We start from the raw sequence: 26,102 nt of genomic DNA, 5'->3' as shown, positions 1-26,102 counted from the left end.
TGCATCCTGTCTTTCTTCTCCTTTCCCCTGGGCACGGTTGGGTTTTGTTTTCACTATTTTTCACTGCTCACCTATGCCACTGCCCAGCATGGAATGATCTTGTGTTCCAAACCTCAGTATCTGTGGAGCACATAAGATGCACGGATATGTATTGGACTCTGAAAGGCAAAAGCCAAGCAAAAGCCACCGCGACATCAAAGGCTCAAGGAATGTGGTTCTGCCACACACACAAACAATAAACACAGAGGCCAACACAGCAAAGGAAAGAGCTCTCGCCGGTGGCTTGGATCACCTTTGGGGTACCTGTTCCGTAATATATCCTTGGGACAAGTTTCTGCTTTAATGTCTCCCAGCTGTAAAAAGCAGGGGAATTCTTTTCTGGGATGCCTTCTAAATCCTTAATGATGTGCAAGGTTGCGGTGTGGGTTGTGTTTGGCTGCGTGACGGTGGCTGGCTATCTGGTGTGGATCGGGAGCGCTGTCCATCGGGACTCCATCCATCACCCCATGGCAGTCAGCAGGACCCCACAGCCGGGACCTACGTGCACTCTGCGCCCTCTCTTTGTGACTGGTTCTGCCCCAAGGCGGCCAGCAGGTACTGACTCCGACTTTCAGCCGGCACTTTACGCTTTGCTCGAGCTGGCGCACACAGGAGCTCGGGTAAGAACAGAGACACAAGCGTGGATCCCCCAAGCCCAAAGCCAGCCCAGCCCTTGGCTGCCCGGACTCCAGCATGCGACCTTCATCGCTTGAAGGACACTCAGGCCCATAGGTCGAAATACACAGATTCTGCACTTCACACAAAAGATGCCATTTTGACATAAATGTGTATCATTTATTCTCATTTCCCCCCGTAAGATTCTGGAGAAAAAAAGGCACACAAAAGGGAAGCAACAGGAATATCGGCTTTTGTCAGGATAGTTCCAGGACTCTCTGTTAAAATCTTTGTTTTTAAAAAATAAATTACAAGAATTCCAAATTCATTACAGATTTTTTTTTTAAAAAAACACAATAATCCAACTCCATACAAAGGCAGGACATGCTTTCAAGTACGAATGACACGGCTCTGGCCCTTCTGTACCAAGGAGGGAACCCCTGGTTTCATAGACTGGGGAGGGTGGGGTCATCCTGCAAGAGGGGAGGAAAGAGCACTTGGGAGTCTGCGTGTTGGATCTGCATCCAATGGTCATATTGATTCCAGAGGTGAAGATGTGTGCCTATGCTCAACCTCGTGACTCCCAGATGTATGGTACTACAACTCCTAGCATCCCCAGCCAGCACAGCTCTTGGCCATGTGGGCTAAGGATGATGGAGAGGTGCAGTCCACCATCAAAGGAAAGGTGCCAGGTCGCTCATAATGCAAGTGCTGGTCCAAAACACCACGAAGGGGGTAGGTCTGCCCCCCTCCCACACGGCACAGTTGCGATTCCCTCTGATTAAGGGGGACAGAGGGGTGGAAAGAGGCTGGGGAAGGAGGAAGAGCAACTCTGCAGCTCTGAAAAGTCTCCACAACATCTCTGGAAAGGAATGGGGACGTGTACCGCACTTTCACCCAGGTGGCTCCTTCGAATGAGAAAGAGGAGCCCTGAAGAGGAAAGGCAGAGTTCCCCCACGGCATCAGGCTCCTTTCGTAGAAAGAAGGGATGCCGCGCAGGTGCCCACGGTCTGCCGTGCGGCACTCACAGAATTCCTCTTTGGCACTCGCGGGGGACGGGCAAGAGGCGTACCGCAAGGCATCCGCTGGCCTTGCTCTTGGTCCCTCAAACCGAACGGAAGCCGAATCTGAGCCGGCGAGACCAGGTTCCCGCCCTCCAGAGGCTGGGATCCGTTTCTACCTGCAAAGAATAAATGTCTTCTGAGGAGGCCAGAAAAGGGGGTGTCCCCCAACTCACTGGGCCAGTGTGCTTCCTAACTCCATCACTGGGTCAAGAATCCAGGAATTCCGAACCTAACAAGGAACCACCCTTTCTTGCAATACTGTGGTGCGAGACCCTGTAGGTTGAGGACCTCGGACTGGGCCCCGAGTCCAAAGGCAACACTGAGTCCCTCGGTGAGCAAAGGCGGGGGCCAGAGCGGAAGGTAACGGCAGTGGCTGATGCGGAAGGGCGGGGAGGAGGGGTCATCTCGTGACTACATCTCTCCAACATTACCGACAAAATCACTGTTAATATAACCCCATATAAAACTGAAGCAGCAGCAATTTTAATGAAGTACCTAGATTGAAATAAGTTTTAGAACATAATTTAAAAAAAAAAAACCCGAACAAAAATCCCCCAGCAAATGTAGCAAAATATATGATTTGTTTTTATAGCAACTGATACCTACCAGCCACTAGTAACTTACTACCAAAGTGATATTATCTCTGGTAACCACCATTAAAAAAAAGACACGTAAATATATAATTCATATTTATACATTTTGCAGCTATGTACACACAATTTTAATTTTGCTATTCTCTTCTGAGCACTGCTTTCATTGGCCACCTCTCGACTCACTGTCAGAGCTATGAAGGATCTCGCTCTGCTTTGTACCTGGTCTTTTCCACATTTGGTCAGCAACGCGCCAGTTAAGGCTGCGATCCTATGAACGCTTTTCCAAAAGCAAGGCCCGCGGAAAAAAGCGGGGCTGGCTCTTCAGAATGCACGTCCACAGGATCGCGCTTTAAGAGGGCTGGGATTAGGAACCGGTCCCAGGTATGGATTCCAGGCTGAGGCACACGTGAGCTTTAAGACTTTCCAGTTTGCAGCCGGATCGGGGACGTCCTGCCGGCCCCGGCTTCACACGTCAGCTCTCCTGCTAGCTTATTGAGCTGTCAGAGGTCGAACTGCTTAGCTTTGCAAGTAAGAAAGAGAGAGCAGAGAAGCTCCTCCTCTTCTTAGGAATGTGATTCTTCCCAGAATCCTTCTCAAACGCCGCTGTCTGGAACAGCATCTGGGACTCCTTTTTTTGTTTTTTAGACACTGGCCAAAAGGTGGAGAGGGGGGGGAAATGACACAATTCAACTTAATCCACAGGGAGGATCCAAGCCCAGATTCCCTACGAACGCCTCTTCCGTAGGTCGGGGGCTTGCGGTAATGGCAGCTCTGAGGAGACAGCAGCAGTGGGAGGGCTGGTTATTCGGGATGGAAGTCTCTACAGGTCTGTAACGCAACAGCTCAAGGGTGACGGGGTAGCTGCCCGCAGTGGCACTCTGCCACCAGTCTAGCTGGGACAGAGGTGCACACACATACGCGAGAAGGTTCACTCGGTCACGCTTGCATGCCGCACATGCATGCGCAGAGGGCTTGCACATGTCCTGGGGAGCCACCGCTTCAGCGCCTCTTGAGTCCGCCATTGGAAAGCTGAGGGGGGTGCTTGGGAAGGCAAGGCTCGTCAGGAAGGGGATCGTGGGAAAACACCGAGTCCTCCCCCGAAGAGCAGGTCGAGCTACGGGTGTCTGGAAAACTGGGAGAATACTGGTCCAATGGCATGGAGAGGTCCAGATATTCCTGAAGGGAATGGAAGAGTTGGGAGAGTTTGGTTACTGAGGGAAATAATGGGCACCTGTTTTGTGCCAAGAACTGGAGCTGGGAAGACAGCGTTGGCAAGAAGGCCCCAGGGAGAAAGGAAGGTAACCCTGCAGAGGCAATTCAACCTGGATTTCTCCAAGCCGAAAGAAAAGTGGGCCTCGTGTAGCTTTCCCAGTTTGGTGCCTGCCGGATGCTTTGCAGGGCGACTCCCCTAACTTCCCATGGCCACCCTTAAGAGCACCAGGTTTGGAAAGGCTGCCCCATGGGATGGAAAGCACCAAAACTGCTCCCGTGGAGATCACTGTGTGAAACTGGAAAGGAAGGGGAGTTGTGTTGTGGCAAGGGAAGGGAGCTGGGAACTCCAGGGCCCGGAGCCCAAAAGACGGCACCCTAGGAACCCAAACCAGTGATGTCAGCCCCAGTGTTTCATGCACCGGCTGAGGGCCTACCTTTGAGAACTGATGGCTGAGGCAGAAACAAGAGGCCATACAGCCCATACAGTCAAGGCAGTTCCAGTTAGTGCATGGCTTTGTTGCTTTGCAATGTGGCTATATACCACATTGATGGCTTTTTGGCAGGCAAAGCAGCATATAAATGTGGGGAAGAAATGAACAAAGCAAGGAAAGCAGGATGGGTGGATGGGCAGAAGGAAGAAAGGAGGGCTAAGTCTGGATCTGCCGAGCGGGGTGGTGCAACGTGGTGTCCTGCAGCAGCCGGGCTGGACCCGAGGGCCTTCTTGGCCCCTCGTTCTGTGCGGTTATGTTTGGATTTGGGGAAGCCTGGTCTTGGGTGCCTTACCTGGTTGGAGGTCATGGCCACGATCCTATCCAGGTCTTCCACCAGCTGCTTAAATGTCGGTCTCTGCGAGGGAACGGCATGCCAGCAGTCTCGCATCATCATGTACCTGCGGGGAGGGGAAGGGATGTGTCCTGTGCCACAAGCAGCTGCAACCCAGAGAGAGGGAGCAGGACTGGCAGCTGCATCAGAAGTCTCAGCACGGAAGAAGCCTAGATGCCATTCTGGGCAGCACAGACAGCAGGACTTCCAAGGGAAGGGTTGCTTGGTTCCAAGTTCCATACGCGACAGAAGCTACATCTCTGAATAAAACTCTGCTTCGGCTGAACAGAGGTTGCCCGATCTCATGGGCTATGCTAATAAACGAGGGTGTTTCTAGGCATGACTGCCACAAAGAAACAACAGGGGTGCAAAAGTCAGCGGGGATCCCTGGGCGCTTAGTGCATGGGGAACACCTGAGTTCTGTGCAGGCCCTTAAGAACTTGCTCCCATCATCCCGTGCGCTACCAGCCCCAGCGTTTGGACTCTGCTCCCCCGCCCCCACACCTGCCTTTATTTTGGTGAGGATGAGGCTCCAAACCAGGCTCCTCGGTTCCATAACCAGCACTCTGTCCACTGTCTCCAAGACGGGGGAATTTACTCTTATCTATAATAGTGAGTGGTTGCTTTGTTGATTGTGCTGCCTTCCGCAGAGGGGTTCCCAGGGGTCTCCCACCCAGGCACTGACCAGTCCCAGGCTTGCTTAGCTCCCGCAAGGCCTCTGGGCTATTCTATCCCACCCTACGGCTGCGTGAACACAGGGTAAGCTCCCCAGGAAGTCCGAGCCACAGTTGTGAGCAAGCGGGCTGGAGTCTGGGGAGTGGCACCCAGGGAATCTGACCAATTCCCACCTCAAAATGGATCGATTCCTCATAATCCTCCGACTCTGTGAATGCAGAAACCCCCGTGCCAAAAATGTGTGTGTTCGAGCCAGCAATGCCGAGAAATCCCCATAACGGGCCACCGGCAGGGCAGGCTGGAACAAGACGGGAAGGGGCTGAAGGCCACTCAGTACAAAAGCCCAAGTCAGTCCCAGATGCAGCAGCCCTTCCCTGGGTCAATCTGGGATACTCCCCTGCTGAGGAAAACAAAACCAAAAGGAAAGGGAAAGGGAGCCTCCATTAGCCTTCCGAGGGGCTGGGAAAGTAATGCTGAATGCCTGCCAGACCCATAGATGCATCTGCCAACCGGCAGGGGTCCTGCTCTGTCATGCCGGCTGCTGAGCCTGATGGGTCTTTTGACATCCTCCCTCCCTCCCTCCAAGCTGCTGATGAAAAACATCTCAGAGGCACTCATGTAACAGGAGGGCTGACCTAGAGATTCCGAGTAGCACCTGGACAGATTATCCCTTCTCTCCTTTACTTCCCCTGAAAATCTGCTAGCCATGGGAAAGTCAAACATCTGGAAAAACGGAGCCTTCACAGCTGCAGTCCTCAGGCTGTGGAAGGGTCTCTCAGAGAGGGGCACCTCGCCTGGCGGGGTGGAACATAAAACTTATTTACTTGGCCTTTGGGTGGAAGGGATCGGTTGTGTTTAAGGCTGATTGAGATATACATCCCTGCAAGCTAAACTGTCAATATTTTGCTGCTGCATTTTAATTTGCCGTAATGAAATTGTTACTGCTATTTTTTGTGGGTGTTCAGTTCGCCCAATTGCTTTCGGTGCGAGGGGAGGGCCAGTTCAGAACGCATGGCAGTAACGGTCACCTTGCTGCCAAAGCTACGGCAACCGGATGGTAAAGGAACGAAATGATTCATAACAATGGCGATTCAGCCTCCACGGTCTGGACTCAAAGCAGAGCTCGCAACAGCGTGTGGCTAACACGGGAGCAGGGGGATACCCAGCAAGCACTATGAAACAGACGCTCAGAACCGAATCCCAAGGAGCAGGTGCTGGCAAAGCAAAATTCACACCGAAGGGCTGCAGCAACAGGGTGCAGGGACCAATTCCTCGCAGAAATGCTCTTGTCTGTTCAAAACAATGATCACGCTGGAGCCAGCAAGGGGTTAAAAGCGGCCGAACAAGGGTGCTCTCCACACTTTCGAAGCAGCTGAGACGGGGCTGCAACCCCGCCTCTCCTCCCTTTCCGATGCTGGAAGGGCATGCCCTCAAACCCGCTGCTTGCCCTGCCCTGCCCTGCCCTGCCCTGCCCTCCCCGCCCACCACCTGGCACTCACAGCTCGCTGGTGCAATTGCTGGGCTTGTCCATCCGATGCCCCTCTTTGAGCAATTTGAAGAGCTCCTCCACGGGCACCCCTGGGTACGGTGATCCACCCAGCGTGAAGATCTCCCACAAGAGGACGCCGAAGGACCACCTGAGCCGGGAGCAAGCACGGCGTGTGTGAGAACCGGAGCACGTGGCTCCCTCGTCGTCCCCAGCCCAATGACCTCCCACCCCAGACATACTGGGATCCCCACAACCTCCACCAGGCAGGGAAGCCTGGTACTAATTCCAGATGCTGCAATGGGACAGACCTGGTGTCTCGTCTTCTAGCTCAGCCTCCCCCACCTTGTGCCTTCCAGACACGTTTGGACAGCAACACCCAGAATCCCCAGCCAGCGGCCCTGCTGGATGGGAATTCTGGGAGTGGCAGTCCAAATGCCTCTGAAGACCACCACGTCAGGGAAGACTGTTCTAGCTAAAGGGTTGTTCCTGGGGCTGACGGTGCTTTACAGATATGAAAATCAGCAAAACAGTTGCTAGGCAACGTTCTTGGAATTCCACCTTGAGGTTCATTCTGGCTCAGGTCTGCATCATTTGAACTGCACACGTTCTTCTCTCGTGTTTGCGAGCAGGTTCTCCAAGTACACATTTTCCCATATGCATTTTGCAAATGTATACATGCTGTCCGATGCATTTTGGGGCTCATGACTCACTTGGAAATATATGGAGTTTGGCCGCAGAGCCTTTTTGGTGTGCGAGATGCAAACAGGGTACAAACTGATTTTTAAGTACACAGAGAAATGCTTCTTCCTTCAGTGGAGCCACTTTATTGTATGAATGTTCTGAGACACTTCAGGAACTTCAGGGGTGGGAACAAAAACATCCATCCCATTATATACCTTGAAGTGGTACACAACTGCCACATAAGTCGCAGCAAAGCAATAAAAATGGCCAAGGCATTTGTTGATTATAATTGTACTCGGACACCAAGGAGTGGACATAGCTTGGTGAGAAGGAGCACACCTGCACGCCAAAGGTGCCAGGTTCAACCCCAGCTGTCCCAGGCTGGGCTGGAGCAAAGCTCTTCCTGAAACCCTGCAGAGGTGCTGCCGGTCAGTGGCAACCCTCTTGAGCTGGATGGGCCCATGGTCTGACTCCGGGTCGCAGAGCCTCTTCCGTCGGTAATCACAGCAGCTGCACAAAAGGCTGTGCTCGCCTGGTTAGGTAAAAGCGTGCTGGTGGCTCAGGACCAGGAATCCTGGAGTCCCCCCCTGTCTCAAACTGTGGCCAGCCAGATGTTTCTGGGATGTGCACAAGCAGGGCAGAAAGGAAACAGCCCTACTCCGTTGGCAGTTGTCAGTTCCCGATACTCAGTGGTAGACTTCTGATTTTGATGGAGGTTCCACCAAGCACTGCTAGCTGTCCATTCATAACCAGGTCTATGGAGAATAAAGTGCCCTATGCTTTCTCATGAAGACGAGAAAAGATGCTCAGTGAAGAGCCTAAAACCCTCAGAAAGGATGAGGCGCTTGGACTGGCAGGAAGGATGGTGCTGGCATCTGAGTCCAGACAAACAAGTCCTGCTGGCAGTCAGAAAATACTGTTCCTGCTTACAGTAATTAGCATTTCATTAAGCTAAGATGAATCACATCTGGTCTACTTCACCTTGGGGAATCATACCCAGCATACCAGGCTTAATTGGAGATTCCGGAAGACTTAAAGAACAGTGATCTGCACACAAATGAGCAAGAGGCAGGGGAGGGTGGGGAGGGGAGCCCGCAGCTGAGAGCAGACTGGCCAGGGCCTGAAGGAAAGATGCTCTCCGAGGGGAAGCAATAAGCGTAATGAGACATAAACGAGTGAGGGGGGCTGACGGAGCAGCCAGCAACTCGAAGCAACAGCTGCAACTGCAGTGGCAGTGAGAGCCCGGAAGAGCAGGCCAAACTGCGCACGCCGATGGAGGCAGGCAAGACGGGCCCCCAGGATGGTCTCCCCAGTCTCCGTGCCAGAGGTGAGCTCCCCCGAGGGGCAGCAGTGCCCCGAGAGCACACGCTTTGCCTGCAGAAGCCCTCGCTTCAGCCCCCGGCTGTTTCCCATTTTCAAAAAGGATGCAGCGGGGAAACAGCTTTGCTTGCGTCTGCAGGAGCTTCGGCCAGCCAGAGTGCGCTAGGTGGGTGCACAGATGTGCCTCGGTTTAAGGCACCTTTGTGCGTTCGTGTTACAAGCAGACACAGGTACTTACACGTCACTCTGATGAGTATATATTCTGTCAAACAGAGCTTCGGGGGCCATCCATTTCACCGGCAGGCGGCCCTAGAAAGCAGGAAGATCACTGTATCAACCCGAGAGTGGTTCACACGGGAGATGAGAAGAATGGAAGATTCAGGTGGCAGAGAAGACCCGAGAGGGTTCGGAGACGCTCTGGTTTAACAGAGGGCTTCCTAGTTTGCCCTCAGCTGTAAGCATGAGGCTATTACAGGACACGCATTATAATTTGGGGAACTGACTGCCAGCTGCTAGGGTCCAAAATAAGCTGTTCCCCAGGATGATCTGGCTAGAGAGCTTTGGGGATTTTTAGTTTTCCCCAGTGCATGGGTTGGGAATCCTTTCAGGCCAGAAGTCAAGAGTGCCATTCAAAAAACTCCTTGCGGGCACATGTCAACGGTGGGTATGGCTGGGCTCCAAGTGGGCACGGATACCTCACTCTCACACCCCACAGATTCAGACAGGGACACCCCATTCACACATTCTTCTCAGTCCTCTCTCCTCAGCTGATTCACGCATACTGGCTTAAAGAAGAAGGACATTTATTTCTCATCTCCCTTTCTCTGCACTGAGCAGTGGAAAATCTCTCTTATCTCCAACCAGCTGGTGACTGGAGATAAGAGCTTTTCCCTGCCCAGACAGAGGGGGAAGTAACTTATCAACTGCAGATTCCTCATGCCTGCCATGAAGTTTGCAGCTTGCTTTGGTGGTCTGAATTTTTCTAAATTATGTGTTCTGCCAGTATTTTTCTATCATTTGAAATCAAAATGAGGCTAAGTTAATTTCGCAGTACCCTCTGGTCATAACAAAGCAACAACACAGAAGCAATCTAAACCCATTTCAAAAAGCATGTCTGAAAAAGACAAATCTGTCATGTATACGATTAAAAAAATGTGGTGCAAATTGCAAAGCCAGTTTTTGACTACATGCCTAGCAAAATCCCTTTGCTGTTGTTGTTTTGATTTGATTTGCAGGGATGAGAAAATGACCCAGTTGCTTAAAATCTTGATTCCTTACAGGCTGGGCACTGCAGCAAGCGACGTGCTTGAGTTCCCCGCAGTACCATAATTGCAGAGTTAAAGCCTATGCAGTATTTCAAAAGGCTTTTCCTTGACTGAATCATTCACTAGTGGAAAGGGCAACCGGTGAAACAAGAGACGTGTCTGTTGCTTCACTAATTGGATACTTAGAGAGTTTCGATAAAAAACTTTCCATAATCATTAATCAATTTAAACATACAAGGCTACAGTGCAGGCTTCCCATCAGATTGCAGGAAGGCATCACTCAATCCATTTTAATACGGTGCTTTAGTTGTGGCTGGCTTAATGCCAGTCAAGAATGCATGAGAAAACCTGTAAGATTGAATTAAAGCAATTTTCCTCTGGCACCAAGTATCTCCTTTTGAGGTGCTTTTTGAAATGTGCTTCTCCCTGCCCAGTTCAGGCAGTCTACGGTCTTCCGTGGGCAGAATTTTAATAGAATTAGTTTAAAGAGCCATCCATGCACAATTATCACAGTGCAGGTAACTTGGCTTTGTTCTGTTCTGAAGTGTGTCCTCTATGGGGAGGTTCCTTCCCACCATCCTGGGACTGAAGGATGAATGAAGCCAAATGGAGCCTGGTCTAGGAGGGGACAAGTCCTGGGAAGAATCCTGCACTAATCCTTCAGCTTCTCCAGAAGAAGGGGTTGGACGTAAGAGTTAATTCACTGTGTCCAAGAAGAACTGATTCTGCGACCCAGGAGGGTTACCCAGATTGAGACACTGTGTGCATCTTTCCACAATTTATTTGCCTCTGCTAGTCACCAGGAATGGGACGAGTCATGTGGCGCCGAGCCCCAACCTTCTGACCAAGATTCCAACCAGTGCCACTCCTCACACCTTGGGAAGCCGGTGCAGAACTCTGCGCCCAATTCTCTTTCTTCCTACTCCCTGTGCTTAGCGGAAATAAAGCCCATTGTGAAAATTCAGTGCATTTGCACACATTTTCTTAATCGACGTGGAACGCATGGGCCACTGGATTCAGGTTTTCTTGGGTAGAATGAGTTGCATAGCGATGTTGTACCTTGCAGGGAGCTGAAGGCAGTTCTCAAAGCATTCCTAGGTATTTGCTCCCCGGATACTGTCCCAGTTCAGACTGGTTTAGCTGCAGAAAGGTTTCTGCCTCATTCCAAGTGCCACTGCAAAGTTCCCACTTCTTACAGTGCAGAATGCAGGTCTGGTCAGGCCGGGGTGGGCCGAGGGGGACTGTACCCCATCCTGGCTAAATGCGTCGTGGCAGTGGAGAAAACTGCTCCAACATGGCCAGGTAAGTGGTGAGCAGACACCTGGAAACACCCTTCCAGAAGCCGCCAGTTCAGCCTGTATGCTACCCAGTCCTGTACTAGACAATGGCCACTTCTCAGAACAACTGGATTGCCCCTCACACGCCACTCACGTTTGTGGTCTTCTTATAATAGTCTATGTGATGAATGTCCCGAGCCAGGCCAAAGTCAGCGATCTTCATCACACTGTCTTCCGTCACCAGCACGTTTCTGGCAGCCAGATCGCGGTGGATGCACTGCAAAGGAGGAGAAACAGCCGTTAGGGAGCTCAGCGGAGGAAAGCCCAGGAAGACACAGTAACACAGAAACAGAGCGAGTCAGAAGGGGCCTCTCAGGCCATCCAGTCTGACCCCCGGCTCCAGCGGCTCTGCTCACGACATGCCCACCGTGCCACATTCCTCAGCACAGGCCGGGGACTGAGATTAGAATGCTTTGGAAAAATCTATCGGCACTTCCCAACTTGCCATTCTCCGGACATGCTGGACTGCAGTTCCCACAATTCTCAGCCTACTGGTTCTGTGGGCTGGGAACTATGGGAACTGCAGTCCAACACATCGCGGGGGGTGGGTGGGGGGGAACAGGCTGGGGAATGCTTAAATAAATAGCGGCAGCACATGATAAAGCAAAATTCTGTGCTGAGATCAATCTAAATTTTAAAGCCTGCATTTTCCATGCAAACAAGGCAAATTTGCTACAGCTTTTATCACGCAACAAATGACACCAAGTACGAAGGTTCCACCCCGCGACTAATGGAATTCTTTACCCATCCACTTTCAAAAAAATGTTCACAATCCAGAAAGGGAAAAGACTTGCTTTTAGAAGTATCAGCACCATGTTTTTTGGAACGTGAACACTCAGCCCAGTTACCACATTTGGCATTTTTGCCTGCGCTTCCACAAAATGCAGGTATCCACACAACGCTGGCGCAAACGACAGCAAAACCCCCAGTACAGTTAGAATCACAGTCAGTGGTGGGCGAATTATAAGCAAAGCCCTGGATTTCTGTAGGCCCATGATCCAAAAGCTGCAGTGCCCAAATGTCGGCGCTAGAATAGTTTGCAGGATTCACTCGAACCAAACCGCCTTTCACAAGTGCTGCTTTTCTCTATTCTCCAGAAAGGGTCGGTGCCACCCGAGTCTCGCCTGCTGGCTGCAGGGGATGAACCCAGAGGTGGGGAAGGCCTTCCAGCAGATCACCGGAAATGGATCCTTTGGTTATGTGCATGCCAACCGACTTCTCCCCCACCCCTTTCTCACCTTCTCCCCGTAAGTCTGGAACTTCTAACCACTTCTGGCTGCGGGGGCGGCTCACCTTTTTGGATGCCAGGTATTCCATGCCCCGCGCAACCTGGTATGCACAGGACACCAAGTCTTTGAAAGACAGCTGCTCTTCGGGGATGTGGGTGGGGTTGTAGCAGTATTCCATGCCTGGGGGGCGCCGAGCCTGCAGGTATTCCCTCAGGTTCCCTTTGGAGGCGTACTCAACTATTACATAGAGCGGACCTGGCACAGGGAAAGAAGCGGGGTCTTAGCACAGATAACCAGAAGCGTGGCTCCCACTGCCGGAACGTCAAGTCGGGCAGGAATGCGGTCCCCGACCTGGTGCAGGCCAACGGGCATTTCCAGTATCTAACTGATGTGGCGCAATGCCAGCACGCATGTGTGCCTGTGACTCAGGGACAGGAGGACTCCCCTTGTCCGCAGCATGGGCCACCCACCCAAGCAGAACTTTTCAGGCTGTTGCCAGAGGAAGGGGGTGCCTCTGTCTGCAGCCCTTTCTGGGCTCTGTGGCAGGGGTGCAGAGCCAGATCTGGGCCTCCACACTTCCCCCGACAGCCATGACCCCTTCTGCGGCTCAGCCTTCTTCCTCAACCACTGGTGGTTTGGTGGTTTTCCAGTTTTTCACAGTTCTTCCAATTCGAGAAGGTTGAATGACTTTGCTGAGGTATCATTACTGGGAGGAAGAAAGCTGAACAAGGCCGCTTTTTTTCGGACTTGCCCCTTTGGCCTCACCCACTGACGGCCCCCAAGGGCCTCTGGGAAATGCAAGTCAGCCCGTGGGCCGCAAGTAGTTCTGCACCTCTGCTCTGTGGGAGCCCGTTCTGCTACAATGCAGCCCAGGTGCACACACAGGTGCAATGAAGCCAAGGTGCAAGGTGCACAGAATTCCCTTTCAGCATTCATGTTCCTGGGGAGGAAAGCTATGGCAAATCTAGACAGCATACTAAAAAGCAGAGACATCACCCTGCCAACAAAAGTGTGTATAGTCAAGGCTATGGTTTTCCCACTTGCAATGTATGGCTGTGAAAGCTGGACCATAAGGAAGGCTGAGTGCCGAAGGACTGAGGCCTTTGAATTGTGGTGCTGGAGGAGACTCCTGCGAGTCCCTTGGACCACAAGGCAATCAAACCGTCAGTCCTAGAGGAGATCAACCCTGACTGCTCTTTAGAAGGCCAGATCCTGAAGATGAAACTCAAATACTTTGGCCACCTAATGAGAAGAAAGGACTCCCTGGAGAAGAGCCTAATGCTGGGAACAATTGACGGCAAAAGAAGGAGGGAACGGCAGAGGATAAGGTGGCTGGGTGGAGTCACTGGGGCAGTGGGTGTGAGCTTAAGAGGACTCTGGGGGATGGTGGAGGACAGGAGGGCCTGCAGGAATGCTGTCCATGGGATCATGATGGGTTGTGCATGACTTTGCGACTAAACGACAACTCATGCATTCCTAACTGCCAGCATTCCTAACTGCCTTCAGTCTAACAACCCGTCATGAACCTCCACATTCCCTGCAAAGCTGGAAAGGAAGGACAAGTCAGACAAACCTGTTAGGGTGCGGTCCTGCACAAGTTTAGACAAAACCTAAAATCCTGAGACGCTCAGCATTTTCCATCCAGCCCTACTGGCTGGGGAATGACAGAGGTTGTGACTCTCTTCTATGCAAGCATGGTTATTCAGCTGTTTGGGGGCACCAATAACTACTCCAGCTAGCACTGTCTTTTCTTCTGGGTCTCCGACAAAAAAATCTTTCCCACCCTGTTAACTGGAGAGGCCACGGACTGGACCTACGACCTGCATGCAATGTAGAATCTCTACCCACGATCCCATTGCTGGCACAGGATGCAAAGTCCTCCTTACCATCCTGGGTACACGCTCCAAGGAGGTTGATGATGTTCTTGTGCTTGCCAATCATCTTCATCATCTCCATCTCAGAGATCAAGTCAGATAGATCTTTTTCGGTAGCATCAGCTGAAGGAAAAAGCAAACGAGGTTCTCGTGGGCAGATCATGGAGGCAGCTCCGTTTGGAACTAGCCAGGCCAAATGTTTCCCCTTCCCAAGAGTGCTGCCTGGAGTCTCACAGATAAATGTGGTGCAGGGAAAACGAAACTGGTAGCAGGAAAACTTGTGAGTGAGCCGGTTTTGGGGGACGATGCTCCTCTCTCACCTCAGAATGGTGGTCCTGAAAGAGACCTGGGCCTGGGGACTGACCCTGGAGCTTTTGGAATTTGGAATTCCTCTCCCATCAGCCTCAGACGGCAGAGCTAATGGCTGGGGATGATGGGAAACAGAATCCAACACTATTTACAGGGAGATAGGTTCCCCATCCTTGCCTTCAACTACTGCTTCAGCTTTGCATCCAGTTCTTCAACTAACTCATAGCTTGCCGCTATGTTAAAACTCTGGGTTATTTGTCCCTCAGCAACCCAGAGTTCCAGGTTTGGAATCCCATCCCATCCTGTCCCTGAAAGGTTCAAGGTGTGTGTAACCAAAAGTTTGCAGCGAAAATGAAAGCATGAGAATGCACAGGGTATTTTCAAGTGTGGACATGCAACAATGAACTCATCGTAACTTGATGACATGTAGCTTGACTGGACAGACATTGATAGCCAGCAAGTTGTGGTGGTTAGAAGGTTGGACAGACCAACCCCCCATCCCCCACTGTTGACATCCCAGGTGTCTTTGCAGCACAAGTCCTGGTTTTCTCGGTTCTGATGTCAGATCCTTTTGGCACCTGGTTTAGCAGAGTTCGATCTACCAAGGAAAAGTTCCCCACTCCTCCCACAGCAAATTGCCAAACAGAATTTATTTTTGGAGCCAGAAAATACCCCGATTACACAAGCACAGCTTGCCCTCCCCTGTGCCTTTTCCAGCTCTCCAAAATCCGTTCCGAGACAAGATAATTAGAAGTTGTCATCTGACGTTGCAACCACCAAGTGATGAATGAGGCAGGCATGTAATTGCCCACAGCCTAAATTATTCCAGAACATTTAATCTCGTCCTCCATGATTCCTTGCTGCAACAGCAAAAGGGCAGAAAATGCGCTTTAAGAGCCATCTGCAACAAAGGGGAGTGTTGCAGCTCTTGTGGGTTTGGGGGAACCCAGGGCAACCTTGGCAGAAGTTGCACGAAGGTCCTCACTTACATTTCAGCATCTTCACCGCCACTTTAGTCACTCGGTTTGGCTTGTCCTTGTCCAGACCTATCGCCTCAGCCAGCACCACCTGTCCAAAGCAACCTTCTCCCAGTGGTTTCCCTAGAATCAACCTAGAACAGATGAAGAGAAAGGTTCTGCAGCGGCAATACCATGCCCACATGGTGGTTCTGCATGTGCTGAACTGCAGCAGCTGCACACGCAACAGGAATTCTGCTCATTCTCCATTCAGGGAAAATTGGCAGGCAGTTTGGCTTTGCTCTCTTGGGCCCCATAATCTGAGATTGGGAAGGAATTTTACTGTCAAGATAGGACTGTTGTTGCTACCTTTCCCCTTCTGCAATGCAGCTTTAGAGAACAGAGAAGTCTGTTTCCATTCTTCAGTTTGCTGACGCTTGCAAGGAACATAGTAGGAAAAGTAAGTTCAGAACCAAAAAGTGGGTATTTCAGATATGGAGGTCACTGGAACTGCTAGAGGGACGACCTAAGATTTCTGGACACATGTAGTAAAGACCACTCTCTTGGTAGGTGCTTAAGCATGTTCCAAATTCCACACATGGACAATACTTTTATTAGGACCAATTTCCGAGTTCTTGAGTAGTAACCCACCAGGCATTGAGAGAAGTAGAGCCTTTTTGAAAGCACCGACGAAGTACAGATGATTCAGTTCATCTAACACTTCTGGAGCTTTCCTGCCCCTGCTTCTGAAATTTTGGGGGATTTTTCACTTCTGCCCAGGGAAAAGCACATCCTGCTCACCTCCCCTTGGAGGGCCACACACTCAACGTAAGAATTGCCTTGTTCCAACAGGTACGATGCCAAAACGAGATGCCTGCTAGGTCAGGTGGATGCAAAACCTTTCCCTACTGACATCTGGAGGCTATGGGTCAGTGGCAGACAACTTGCCAAAGGTCCCAGATTTAATCCCTGGCGCCTCCAAGTAGGGCCTGAAGAATCCCACCTGGATAACTGCTGCCATGGTCTTCCAGGGCTAGATGAGCCCTTCTCAGAAAAGGTTTAGGAAATGCCAGTCTGGAATTGTTACCTGTCTCGGGGCAGCTCCCACCGGGGGTCTTCTGGGAGCTCGTATTCAGACACCCCTGTCAGCATTGGGGTCCCGCTGGAGGACAGCCGCGAGGGGCGCACCAGCATTACGCCCGAGTTCATGGAGGAACTTGAGTCAGCTGATACCTGCAGTGGAAAAGAGGAGAGAGTGGGGTTACCTTTGGCAAAGAGCCCAGGAGCAGGTCCGTTTGGCCTTGGTAGGGGAAAAAGCCCTGCCTGCCTCCAGCCATAGCTTCCACATCTCCCTTCATGAGGGCTAGGTCCTTGCCACTGCAAACTAATTTGATTCCCCAGGTGCTTGCAAAACCCTTTCCCCAGAGCACTCCAGCCTTCCCTCTTACAGTTCTATCAGGCACAGATTCACAGCCCAGTGACCAGGACTGCCCTGTATTCCATGATCCACGTGATGAAAATGTGAAATTGAGTTCTGGTGAGGGCCACTTTTCTCGGTAGAAAGGCAGAGCACACATTGAAGAAGTGAATAAATACTGGCTGCCAAAGTCAGCATGCTGAAAACTTGAGCTGGGCATGCTTTTTCAAAAGGACAAGCTTTTATTTATGTATTTATTTAGAAAATTTCTAGGCCGCCCCATTCGCCGAAGCCTCTAGCCCTTATGACTGCGCAACGCTGCCTAATGCATGTGGACAATGCTTGATGTGATTCCGGAAGCAGGACTGGACAGGACTTCCAGTCGATGAATGGGTATAATTCAGGGTGGGGTGGGGTGGGGTGGGGACAGTGGGATATCCAGATCAGTTTGATTTGCATTATTTATACAGGCCAAAGGGTTGTGCATTGCTTGACAAGCACCACGACTGCAAAAGCAGCACCTCTGCCTATTGGAATGATCGTTCAGCCATTGTCACAACAATGAGGCCGCAGAGGGTAGCCAGGACGCCTATGGACAGAACCTTACATGGTGTCTAGACAGAGCTCCCCACCCTTTGTGCTTCTGTGTCTCCTTAACTCCCCCACCTGCTTTGATCTGGTCTCTCTCAGCTTTTCTGCAGAAATTAGACTGGCCAGCTAGAACTGCGCTTTTTCACCAGTCTTCATCAGGACCTCTGTCTTCCACAACGACACAGTCGTGCCAGTTATCCCAGACCCATTACGGATTGAAGAAGCGGCCATGAGGCTGGTTGTTCTCCAGCCAAATACTGCTCAGATGCAGCATGAGCTTCACGCGGGCCCCACGGATCAAGCTGGCCAGTCCCATGTGCCACAAAGGGGTGAACTGCTGCAGAAAGGGGTCCAAAGGGCAAGGAATCCAGGTGACTCAGGAGAAAAAGAGGCTTCTGCCCCTTCAGGTCTCCTCCACCCTGGACTCGGCTTGTTTCTCCAGGGCTGGCATGGTCCCAACCTGGCCAGGAGAAGGCACTGGAGAGAAGCAACCGTGTACTTGCAGTGGTCACATGTACTCGCATGCACACTGAGTTCAAATTCTGCACACTTCACTCAGGATTCTAGAAGCTCCACTGGACGTGGCTTGAATCTCCAGCAGTCTCCAACCCAGGTCTGGAAACTGGTCAAAGCACTGCTCACCAGCCAGCTCACTAATCCTCTGTATTTCCGCTGTTCTCCGGCAGGCAGCAAAACCAGGATGGTCAAACTCAAACTGCTGCTCGAGCCATTCATCTTGACAGGTGGCAAGTTGGGCTGACCTGCTCCAACATAACCTGGAGTCTCCCAAGTCCCAGTTCCAGCCGTCCCCACCCAAACAGCTTTGCTAAATCCATGACCTGCCCTGCTCCCTAAAACTAGAAAGCTCATGTTTTAGCTGCAACTAAGTAGGCAGGCGACTGCCTGGGGGAGGGCCAAAGATGCCATCAAACCCCCTATCTACTTTCTGTTACCTGTCTGCGGAGTGGGATGCTCTTGGCTAGCTTGTGCACAGCCAGCTGGCTGTTGAAGTCCGTCTTCTTGGTGGTGCTCTTCATCTTGTATATGATGACGGTCACGATCATGCAGGAGATGAGGAAGCCCCCCGTGCAGTAAATAATGATCTCCAGGTACAGGGGGGAGGTCATCATGGCGGGCTTGTCTTCAATGGCTGGATCGGTGCAAAGAAGGTGTTAGCGTGCAAGGCGGCCCACCTACGGAATTTCCTAGATGCTTAGGTGAGACCTTCACTTCTTGGGGCAACCTGACCATCTCTGGAACAGGCGGTGGATGTTTAAGTTGAGGAGATGACCTCTCCAAAGCCAAAGGGTATGTGGGGGCCCTTCCTTCTCCATGCTTCCATGGCCTCTGCTTGGAGCTTGTCTGGATTTAAAGGGGAGCCCAAATCCAGGGCTTTGCACCTCCTCTAGGATCCAAATCTCTTTTGGGCCAGAAGGGATCCTGCAGCAGAGGCATAAGGAATTTGGCTCCCACAGCATAAGCTGGTGCCCTGGGGCTGTGGACAGTTCCCACATTCCCCAGCAAGTACTGCCCATGATTTCTGGGGATGATGGGTGCTTCAGGCGGATGCATCAGGAGAGCAAGGTGAAAAGGAAAGCTGGCCTCGGGCTTCTCACCAAGAAGCATGGCTTTCTTCGTTCGAAACTGACCCAGGGCAAGCTAGATCAGAGAAGAGCCTCTCTTGCTCTTTCGTGGGTGAAGGGCAGCAGCATTGCAAGGTAAATGCAGCTTGGGAAGGAGGTGTGATAATGTCCCACACCAGGGCCCCAATCCATTCTCCTCCCTTGAAAGCGGAGACTGTACTCCTAGGCTAAGACTTGTGTCCCTGGAAGATGTTGAGAAGCCTCTGTCTTCTCCATGTTCCAGGAGAAGGAATGGCAGGAATTAAATGTAACATCACAATGACTCTCTCTACATATAACTTTAAGATAAGAATGCTGTAGGTTCCATTTTTCAAAATTAAGAGCTAGTAAAACAGTGCACCTCTGCTTAAAAAGATTAAAATTAAGTGGAGGTGTGTTCAAAGGTGAGCAATATTTATCTATGTGTATGCTCAGAGTTGAGAAAAGGTACTGGGGCTGTGGGCTGGGAGTGGCAGGTCAGACAAGGTGTTAGGGAAGTCAACTATACCAGGAAATACCCTGCCAGACAATGCCTCCTTGTGAGCCAAACATACCTGGCTCTTCTTGCTTGCTGTGGATTGTGGGCTTTAACTCTGCAGGAAAAGAGCAGCCTCCAAACTCATAGAAGGGTCTGGCCTGGAAGCATCCCGAGTCAGTCTGTGACTCCCCAGCCCAGGCTCTGGGGAAAGGCCACGCTGAGGTGAGCTTTCCCATCACACTGATCAGAGCCTGCAGTGAATCAGGAGCCAAAGATGCTCAGTTTCATCAGTTGCTCTATCAGGCCGCCTGTGCAGCAACCGCGTGAAAGACAAGCTGCTTTCCAAGATGGCGCTGACTCCTGGAATGAGGGCCATATGGTTGCAGAAATCTTGGCCCTTGCAGTGGGTAACTGCCAGGAGGAAAACTTTGGTACAAAAACAGATGTCTTTGGATGTTTATGCACAGGTAGAGAGGGCTACCATTTAAGGAGAGAGAAATAGATGTCTCATCTCCTGCCTCCCAGACGAAGCATCTCAGGGATGGATTAAACCTATGATCAAAAAGAAATGAGCACCATCTTGCTTTGCTCAGATCATAGAACTTTAGGTGGGTACAAGGAAAATAAAGCTCTGATGGCACAGAAGATTTTTTCCATGTATGTGTGTAACTCACACCAGTGGCACACCAACGACTGCAAACCTCTCAGAAGTCACAGGTTCTTGCCAGCCAGTTGCTCATAGCTGAAAAAATGGCGGCATCAACCAAAAAGAGCTGAGCAGGGCTCAGAAAACCGAATTCCATGCAGACTATGATCCCAAAGAGAATGTAGGAGAAACGGGAGAGACTTCCACTCAGCAAAGCCAGATTCCATTCCTTTTCAAGGCAAGGCCATGGAGAAGCAAAGCTACATTTGCGAACATATGGCTGGGAAGACAAGTTCTTTAGAAGCTCATTCCGATTCTTGATCCTTATGGGAACCAAAGCGCTCCCCCTGCCTTAGGGTTGCCATGCTCAGCAAGAATCCCAGTAAGAAAAGGGCAACCTCTGCTTGTTGTCTTCAAGGTTCCGAAGTGCATCATTTTAACCCCTTTTTTGCATTGACCCAGAAAGAACAGTAGAGTTAACTACCAGGTCAGTGCAACCAGGCCTCAGAAAGCAACCTGATGCCTGGTGGATCTTTTCGACTACAATGTGCAGAATTAATTCCTGTGACCTGGAGGCGAGGCTGATGGAAGTGTTTCCATGCCTGAGCAAACTGAAAGCACTTGCTTCACAGGGATGGAGGGCAGAAAGGGCAGACGTCCCAACACTAGCCTGCAATCCAGAGCTGGGGTTTCCTGGCAGGAGTCTGATCAGATGCACACATTCTGCACACTTCCTTAACAGTGCAAAATGCTTGTTCGTATTGGAAGTTTGTGTGTGCATGAGTGGGAATATGCAAGAGAGAGTAAGTAGGGTCTGTGTAAAAAAAAAAAAAGAAAAAAAGGGGTAACTGCACCCCTGAATTCCCACAATATCAAATAAACCCCCTCAGGCACTGTCTTGATTATACTAACTGCAGCCCATGGGCTGTCCTTTAACCCTTTCTCAAAGCTCACAAGATCTGGGTTGGAGTTCCAAGAGGAGATGCCCGTCTCTCACTTGGGAAATGCAGCATCCCAAAGCGCTTCACTCCATTATCCCCATCGTGATCTCTGCCAATGCATCCCACACAAGCCCGTTCGAACGGCACTTAGCTCTTCCTGAGCACTGCGAGGGGGGGGGGGGATTTAGGCCCAGCAGGGGCAGAGACTCCCACTCCCCCTTGCTGAGTGGCACGGAAACCCAAGGTGAGGGGGACTGACATTGCCTAAGAAATGGAATCGGCCTGCTGAAAAACCCAGGTCCAAACCTCCAGTGGAAACCCGACGCTGGGAATTCAGGAAGGCTTGCTTGGCCTGCAAGAGCCGCCGGTGTGGAGACCAGACAAGTCCCGGTCCAGCAGGGGACAGAAGGGCTCCAGAGGAGTGGAGGGCCCACTGGCGGGACCAAAGGCGCTTTCTGCCCCGAATCTGGTCGGGCCCATCGGGGATGTTTCCATGCCCCAAGCTCTTCGCCACCGTCTTGGCTGAGCCACTTTTCTTTCCCTAGGAGGGAACTGAATTGGGGCGCCCCCGCCGCTCCCCGTTCCTGGCCTCCGACAGAGCGGACTCTTGCAGACCGTGGCAGGCTCGTCCGCGAACCCCGAAGGGGACAGCAAGGAGGTAGAGAAAGGAACGGGACCGGTATATACCTTCCAGGACCGTCAACCATGCAGAGTGGTGGGAGATCCCAATGGAATTACCCGCCAAGCATGTGTACTGCCCAGCATCCTCAAAGGAGACATTCCTTAAGTGAAGGACTTCCATTTCCTTGTCAGTTGTGTTAACACCAGCCGTCTAGAGAAGGGAAAAAATGGAAGCAAGCCAAAAAAGGAAGAGGGAAACAGGGCGAGCACACGGGACCCCTTTAGGAACCAAGATGCGGGAGGGGGGAGGGGAGAACATGCCCCGAGGCCTCCTAAGGAGCGAGGACACCACTGCAGACCTATTTTAACAGAGAGCCCTAAGGCGACCTCTCTGCCCAGGTGGGCCCGAAGAGGCAGTGTTAAAAAAAACAACCCTTCACCAACTGGATTTCCCTGCCCATCTAAACATGCTGGTGATGGGCCACATGGAAAACATTTCCTTGGGGAGAGAGCGACCAGCCCAGTTTCGGGGGGCAGGAACAGGAGAGGGGGGGGGGGGGAGAGAGGGGGGAGGGGGAAGGGGGGGGGGAGGGGGGGGGAGGGGGGAGGGGGAGAGGAGTGGGAAACAGTCTGGATTAAACTATTAGTACGCACTAGAAGAAGAGAAAGCTCATGCCCATCTCTTTGGACAGAGATACACACAGGAGAAATGGGGAGGACAAGCCCAGGAACTCGACTAGATGTACAAAAAATAAGCCCTGCAAATTTTGGGGGGGGGGTGTAATTTGTAGATTCACCTCAATTAAGTTGGTGACAGCAAATTTATGAACATTTAAAGGGCACGGATGTGCATTTTTAAATGCTGTTTTGATTCTGCTGTCTTAAAATGACACTATATTTAGAGTCGGACAGTATTTACATTGACTGATTTAACCTGCTATAAATCAGACAATTAAAGCACTTCTCTGGCAGATGGAGCCAGAAAAAGACCTGGAAGCCCAAACCCCAGAACTATCGGCTTGATGTTCCAGCAGAAAAGTGTGGGATAATTTCTGACTTTGGCTGAATCGATAGAGAGGGAAGGCTAAGAGAAGGACAGGAAAGGAAAAGGCGTGGGGAGCAGGTCACGAAACTGAACGGATCGGCCCCTTCCGGGCGTTTTCCATGGCTTACGGCACCAGAAACAGAGCAGAAACAGGAGAGCCACGAGAGTCTGGTTTTCCGCCACTAAGGACTGGCCGTCCAAGCAAGAGCCCGCAAAGTGGCATTCGTCCCGTTTACCTTCAGCCATGGGTCTGGTGACGGTCAGCCACGCAGACTGGTTAGCCTCACCAATATAATTGGAAACCTTACAAACATACTCCCCGCTCTCAGCCTCTGTCACATTATACAGGGTCAGCACCTCCGCATCGGAGCTATTAATTCCCGAGTGCTAGAACAAGATCAACAACACAGCGGTCATTCAGGGCCAGTGGACAGGCACCAAGCCCCCACACACACAGCACCACGAATGCACGTCTTCTGTGCTCCCACCCCCCAAGCAAGGGGGACCCTAAACGTCTGCCCCGCTTCCCCCCGCAGTTGACTCCCTCCAGGGACACCCTCTGAGCCCTTTCAAAGAGATCTTCCCCCGGGGCACAATTTATTCATTCATTTATTCATTTCACCCACAGCCAAAGCTCTCTGGGCAGTTTGCAAACTGCACCCCCTTACACCCCCTGCCGAAAATACTGCTGCTACCAAATGAGCGGCTGTATTAAAAGAAGGCAGCCTCCCCCAGTTGGCTGTCCTCCAGATGTGTTGGACTACAACTCCCATCCTCCCCCACCAGCACAGTCCAAGACATCTAGAAGGCACCACATTCAGGGAAAGCTGGGTTCTGATAGTGCAGTGGCAGGACTAAGTTTGCCACGTGCTCTTTCTCTAGGATAAAACAAACCTAAATCTGCTTACATGAGCAAAAGAGGCCCTTTGTTCGTTAATTTTGGGGATACATAAAAGACCAGTAACCTTAATCCATTTGCGTAATTGAATAAAAATGCATTTTTGATACATTTTTAGGAAAGGCAAATCAAAACGAAAACCATCCCCTTCCCCCACCATTCCTCATATAACATTTCCCCAGTCTCATCCATTTGTTAGTGGCTGGTATTTTAAGCATTCATCCGGTACTTTACCTGTCTTGTAATGTCATTTTGGTGGTGCTTAAGTCCAGGAAGTGGCCGGGGCTGCTTGTCCTGCCCCTCCCGCCCTTCTCTGGGCCCTCTCTCACTCCCAGGGGGCTTCCTCTACCTCCCCGCTTCCCCAGGCAGGGATTCCTCTTTGCAAGGGTTGTTCAGGGGAGGTGAAGAGCCTGCGGTCCATTCCTTGAGGCACCGGGGAGTCCAGAGCAGGCCTTGTGAACGACTGACCCTAACCCCAACCCTAAAAAATTTCAACCTAGAAAAAGTCAGCCTAAACCTAACCCTTGACTGGGGAAGGCAGGTGAAGCCTTCCCTAGGTGCTTGCTCTCCCCATGAGGTCCTGTGGATCTATGGGGTGGGCCCGAACTGAGCTTGTGGGGACAGGTTCCCCTGACGGAACTCAGGGGTCAATCAGAGCCCACCATGGACTGTGGCTGGCCAGTGGGCCAAACCAGCAAAGCCATGTTAAAAGTCACCCTAAGAGAGACACAGACTGGTGGCTGAGTTTGGTTTGGTGGGTAACAGCCTGAGTCAGGTTGTAGTAAACTACCTTCCAAACAGAGCTACACTGGGCAAACATAATAGAGGTATCTAACATGGACCACTTGGCCTTTCCCCAGTTTTGCGCCAACAATTCCACCAGAAGGAACACTGCGTGTGAAATCAGCTTGGCTGGTTCACCAGGCCAGCTTAATTGGGAAGTGGTTTCTCCACCGGTCCCAGACTAAGATGGTCCTGTCCCTGTTTACATTGGTCTCCTATGCCCCCTTCCTCAAACAGTGCAAACATGTCCCATATCAACAAAGACGACACGTTACGTCACCAAAGATAGTGGTTCTTGTACCTTCAAGACCTGCACGTACGGCAGGTTATTTGGTCCAATTCTGCTCCCATTGACCTCAATGTGTTTCAGCCACTGGATGTGAGGCTGAGGATCACTGTAGACCTTGCAAACAAATTCCACATTGCTACCCAAGGAGACGGTCTTGTTTGCAGGGAGCCCAGCTTGTAAAATAGGCCGGTGAGGGGACCTCTCTGGAAGAGACAGCAGAGCAAACGGTTTCAGATACATTCCACAGACCAGATCAGAAAGACAAATCCCCAATTGCCTGTTTATTTCTTATACTCATATATTACACATCAACCAGATGTGTCCCGGGGAAATTGACAAAAATGCAAAACAACAACATCAATTTTCACAGGCAGGCAATAAGCCTCAGCAACTAGCACAGCAGATTACAGGAACATGCCAGCTTTAAAAGCCTGGGAAGGCAAAAAGGTCTTTGGCTGGAACCCAAACGATACCACAAATTGGGTGGCACTTCTGCAGGCTCGCTCCACCTTCCCCCGGATAGTACTTCCACGCAAACAACTCCACTAAGTGTCTCTGAACCTCACTTCCCCCTAATTCCTGCCCCAAGGTACAGAGAGCTACTTTACAGTCTGATGTGGAAGGGGCAGGCAACTTTCAATGGCTGAGCAAGTAGGAACCCTGCTTCCCAGTCACCGAGGGGAGAGGGGAAGAGCCGCATCTGTGGTAGCCAACAAAACCACGTCTGACATCCCAAAGAGGGCAATACAGGCATGGACAGAGGCCCCACTTCCTCCGTGTGGGTTTGACCTTCCAAAGCCACCTCAGGAACATCTTGTGCAGCACCCGCCATCTTGCTAAGCTTGTGGTGTTGGCAAAGGAGGACTGGACCGAGGCTGTGGGGAGCTCGGCTCAAGTCCCTGCTCAGTTATGATGCCTGCTGGGGAAGCTGCTGATTCTCAGCCTAACCCACCTCACAGGGTTGCTGTTGTGAGGATGAAGTGGAGAGGAGGAGGGTCAAGAAGGCTGCCTTGGATTCCTTGGAACCCAATAAACAGCCGAAGACATAATCCCGCTTAACATGTCTGTACACCTTTGCCAGACACATGAGCCTTTCACACATGACTCCCGTCTAGACATCGGGCGAGCAATGCGTGAAGGGGATCTCACTTTCAGTCAAAGTAGGGCTCCAAAAACAGGGCTTGCCCAGTCAAACGGGTTTGGCCCTGCCTGGGGGAGGGCACGGCAGAGCAATCAAGTGAATATTCACGGCTAGTCAGGTGCAGACCAGAAGCTGCACACAAACTTTGCA

The 26,102-nt window shown here is 51.4% G+C and overlaps 1 protein-coding gene across 6 annotated transcripts in view; it reads right to left on the bottom strand.

Annotated features, from left to right (window-relative positions):
- Nucleotides 1-807: 807 nt before the first annotated feature.
- The window catches only part of FGFR1 (fibroblast growth factor receptor 1), a 93,306-nt gene continuing 68,011 nt past the window's right edge, over nt 808-26,102 (bottom strand). For 3 of the 6 annotated variants that reach the window (XM_044437303.1, XM_044437302.1, XM_044437305.1), the window contains 12 exons: nt 24,824-25,014; nt 21,863-22,007; nt 18,436-18,638; nt 16,568-16,713; nt 15,514-15,635; nt 14,228-14,338; nt 12,406-12,596; nt 11,207-11,329; nt 8,749-8,819; nt 6,520-6,657; nt 4,307-4,412; nt 808-3,487 (listed from right to left, as the gene is read on the bottom strand). In XM_044437303.1, the coding sequence (XP_044293238.1) occupies nt 3,311-3,487; nt 4,307-4,412; nt 6,520-6,657; nt 8,749-8,819; nt 11,207-11,329; nt 12,406-12,596; nt 14,228-14,338; nt 15,514-15,635; nt 16,568-16,713; nt 18,436-18,638; nt 21,863-22,007; nt 24,824-25,014 (1,724 nt within the window). In that variant the 3' untranslated portion in view covers nt 808-3,310. Of the gene's footprint in view, nt 3,488-4,306; nt 4,413-6,519; nt 6,658-8,748; nt 8,820-11,206; nt 11,330-12,405; nt 12,597-14,227; nt 14,339-15,513; nt 15,636-16,567; nt 16,714-18,435; nt 18,639-21,862; nt 22,008-23,077; nt 23,229-24,823; nt 25,015-26,102 lie in introns of all 6 variants that reach the window. The other 3 variants (XM_044437304.1, XM_044437307.1, XM_044437306.1) reach the window with 2 other exon arrangements.

Source organism: Varanus komodoensis, unplaced genomic scaffold (assembly GCF_004798865.1).
Source record: "Varanus komodoensis strain SLA01 unplaced genomic scaffold, ASM479886v1 scaffold30, whole genome shotgun sequence".
NCBI lineage: Eukaryota > Metazoa > Chordata > Lepidosauria > Squamata > Varanidae > Varanus > Varanus komodoensis.
Note: the sequence above shows the minus strand (reverse complement) of the source record. Positions and strands in the feature narration are given on the sequence as shown.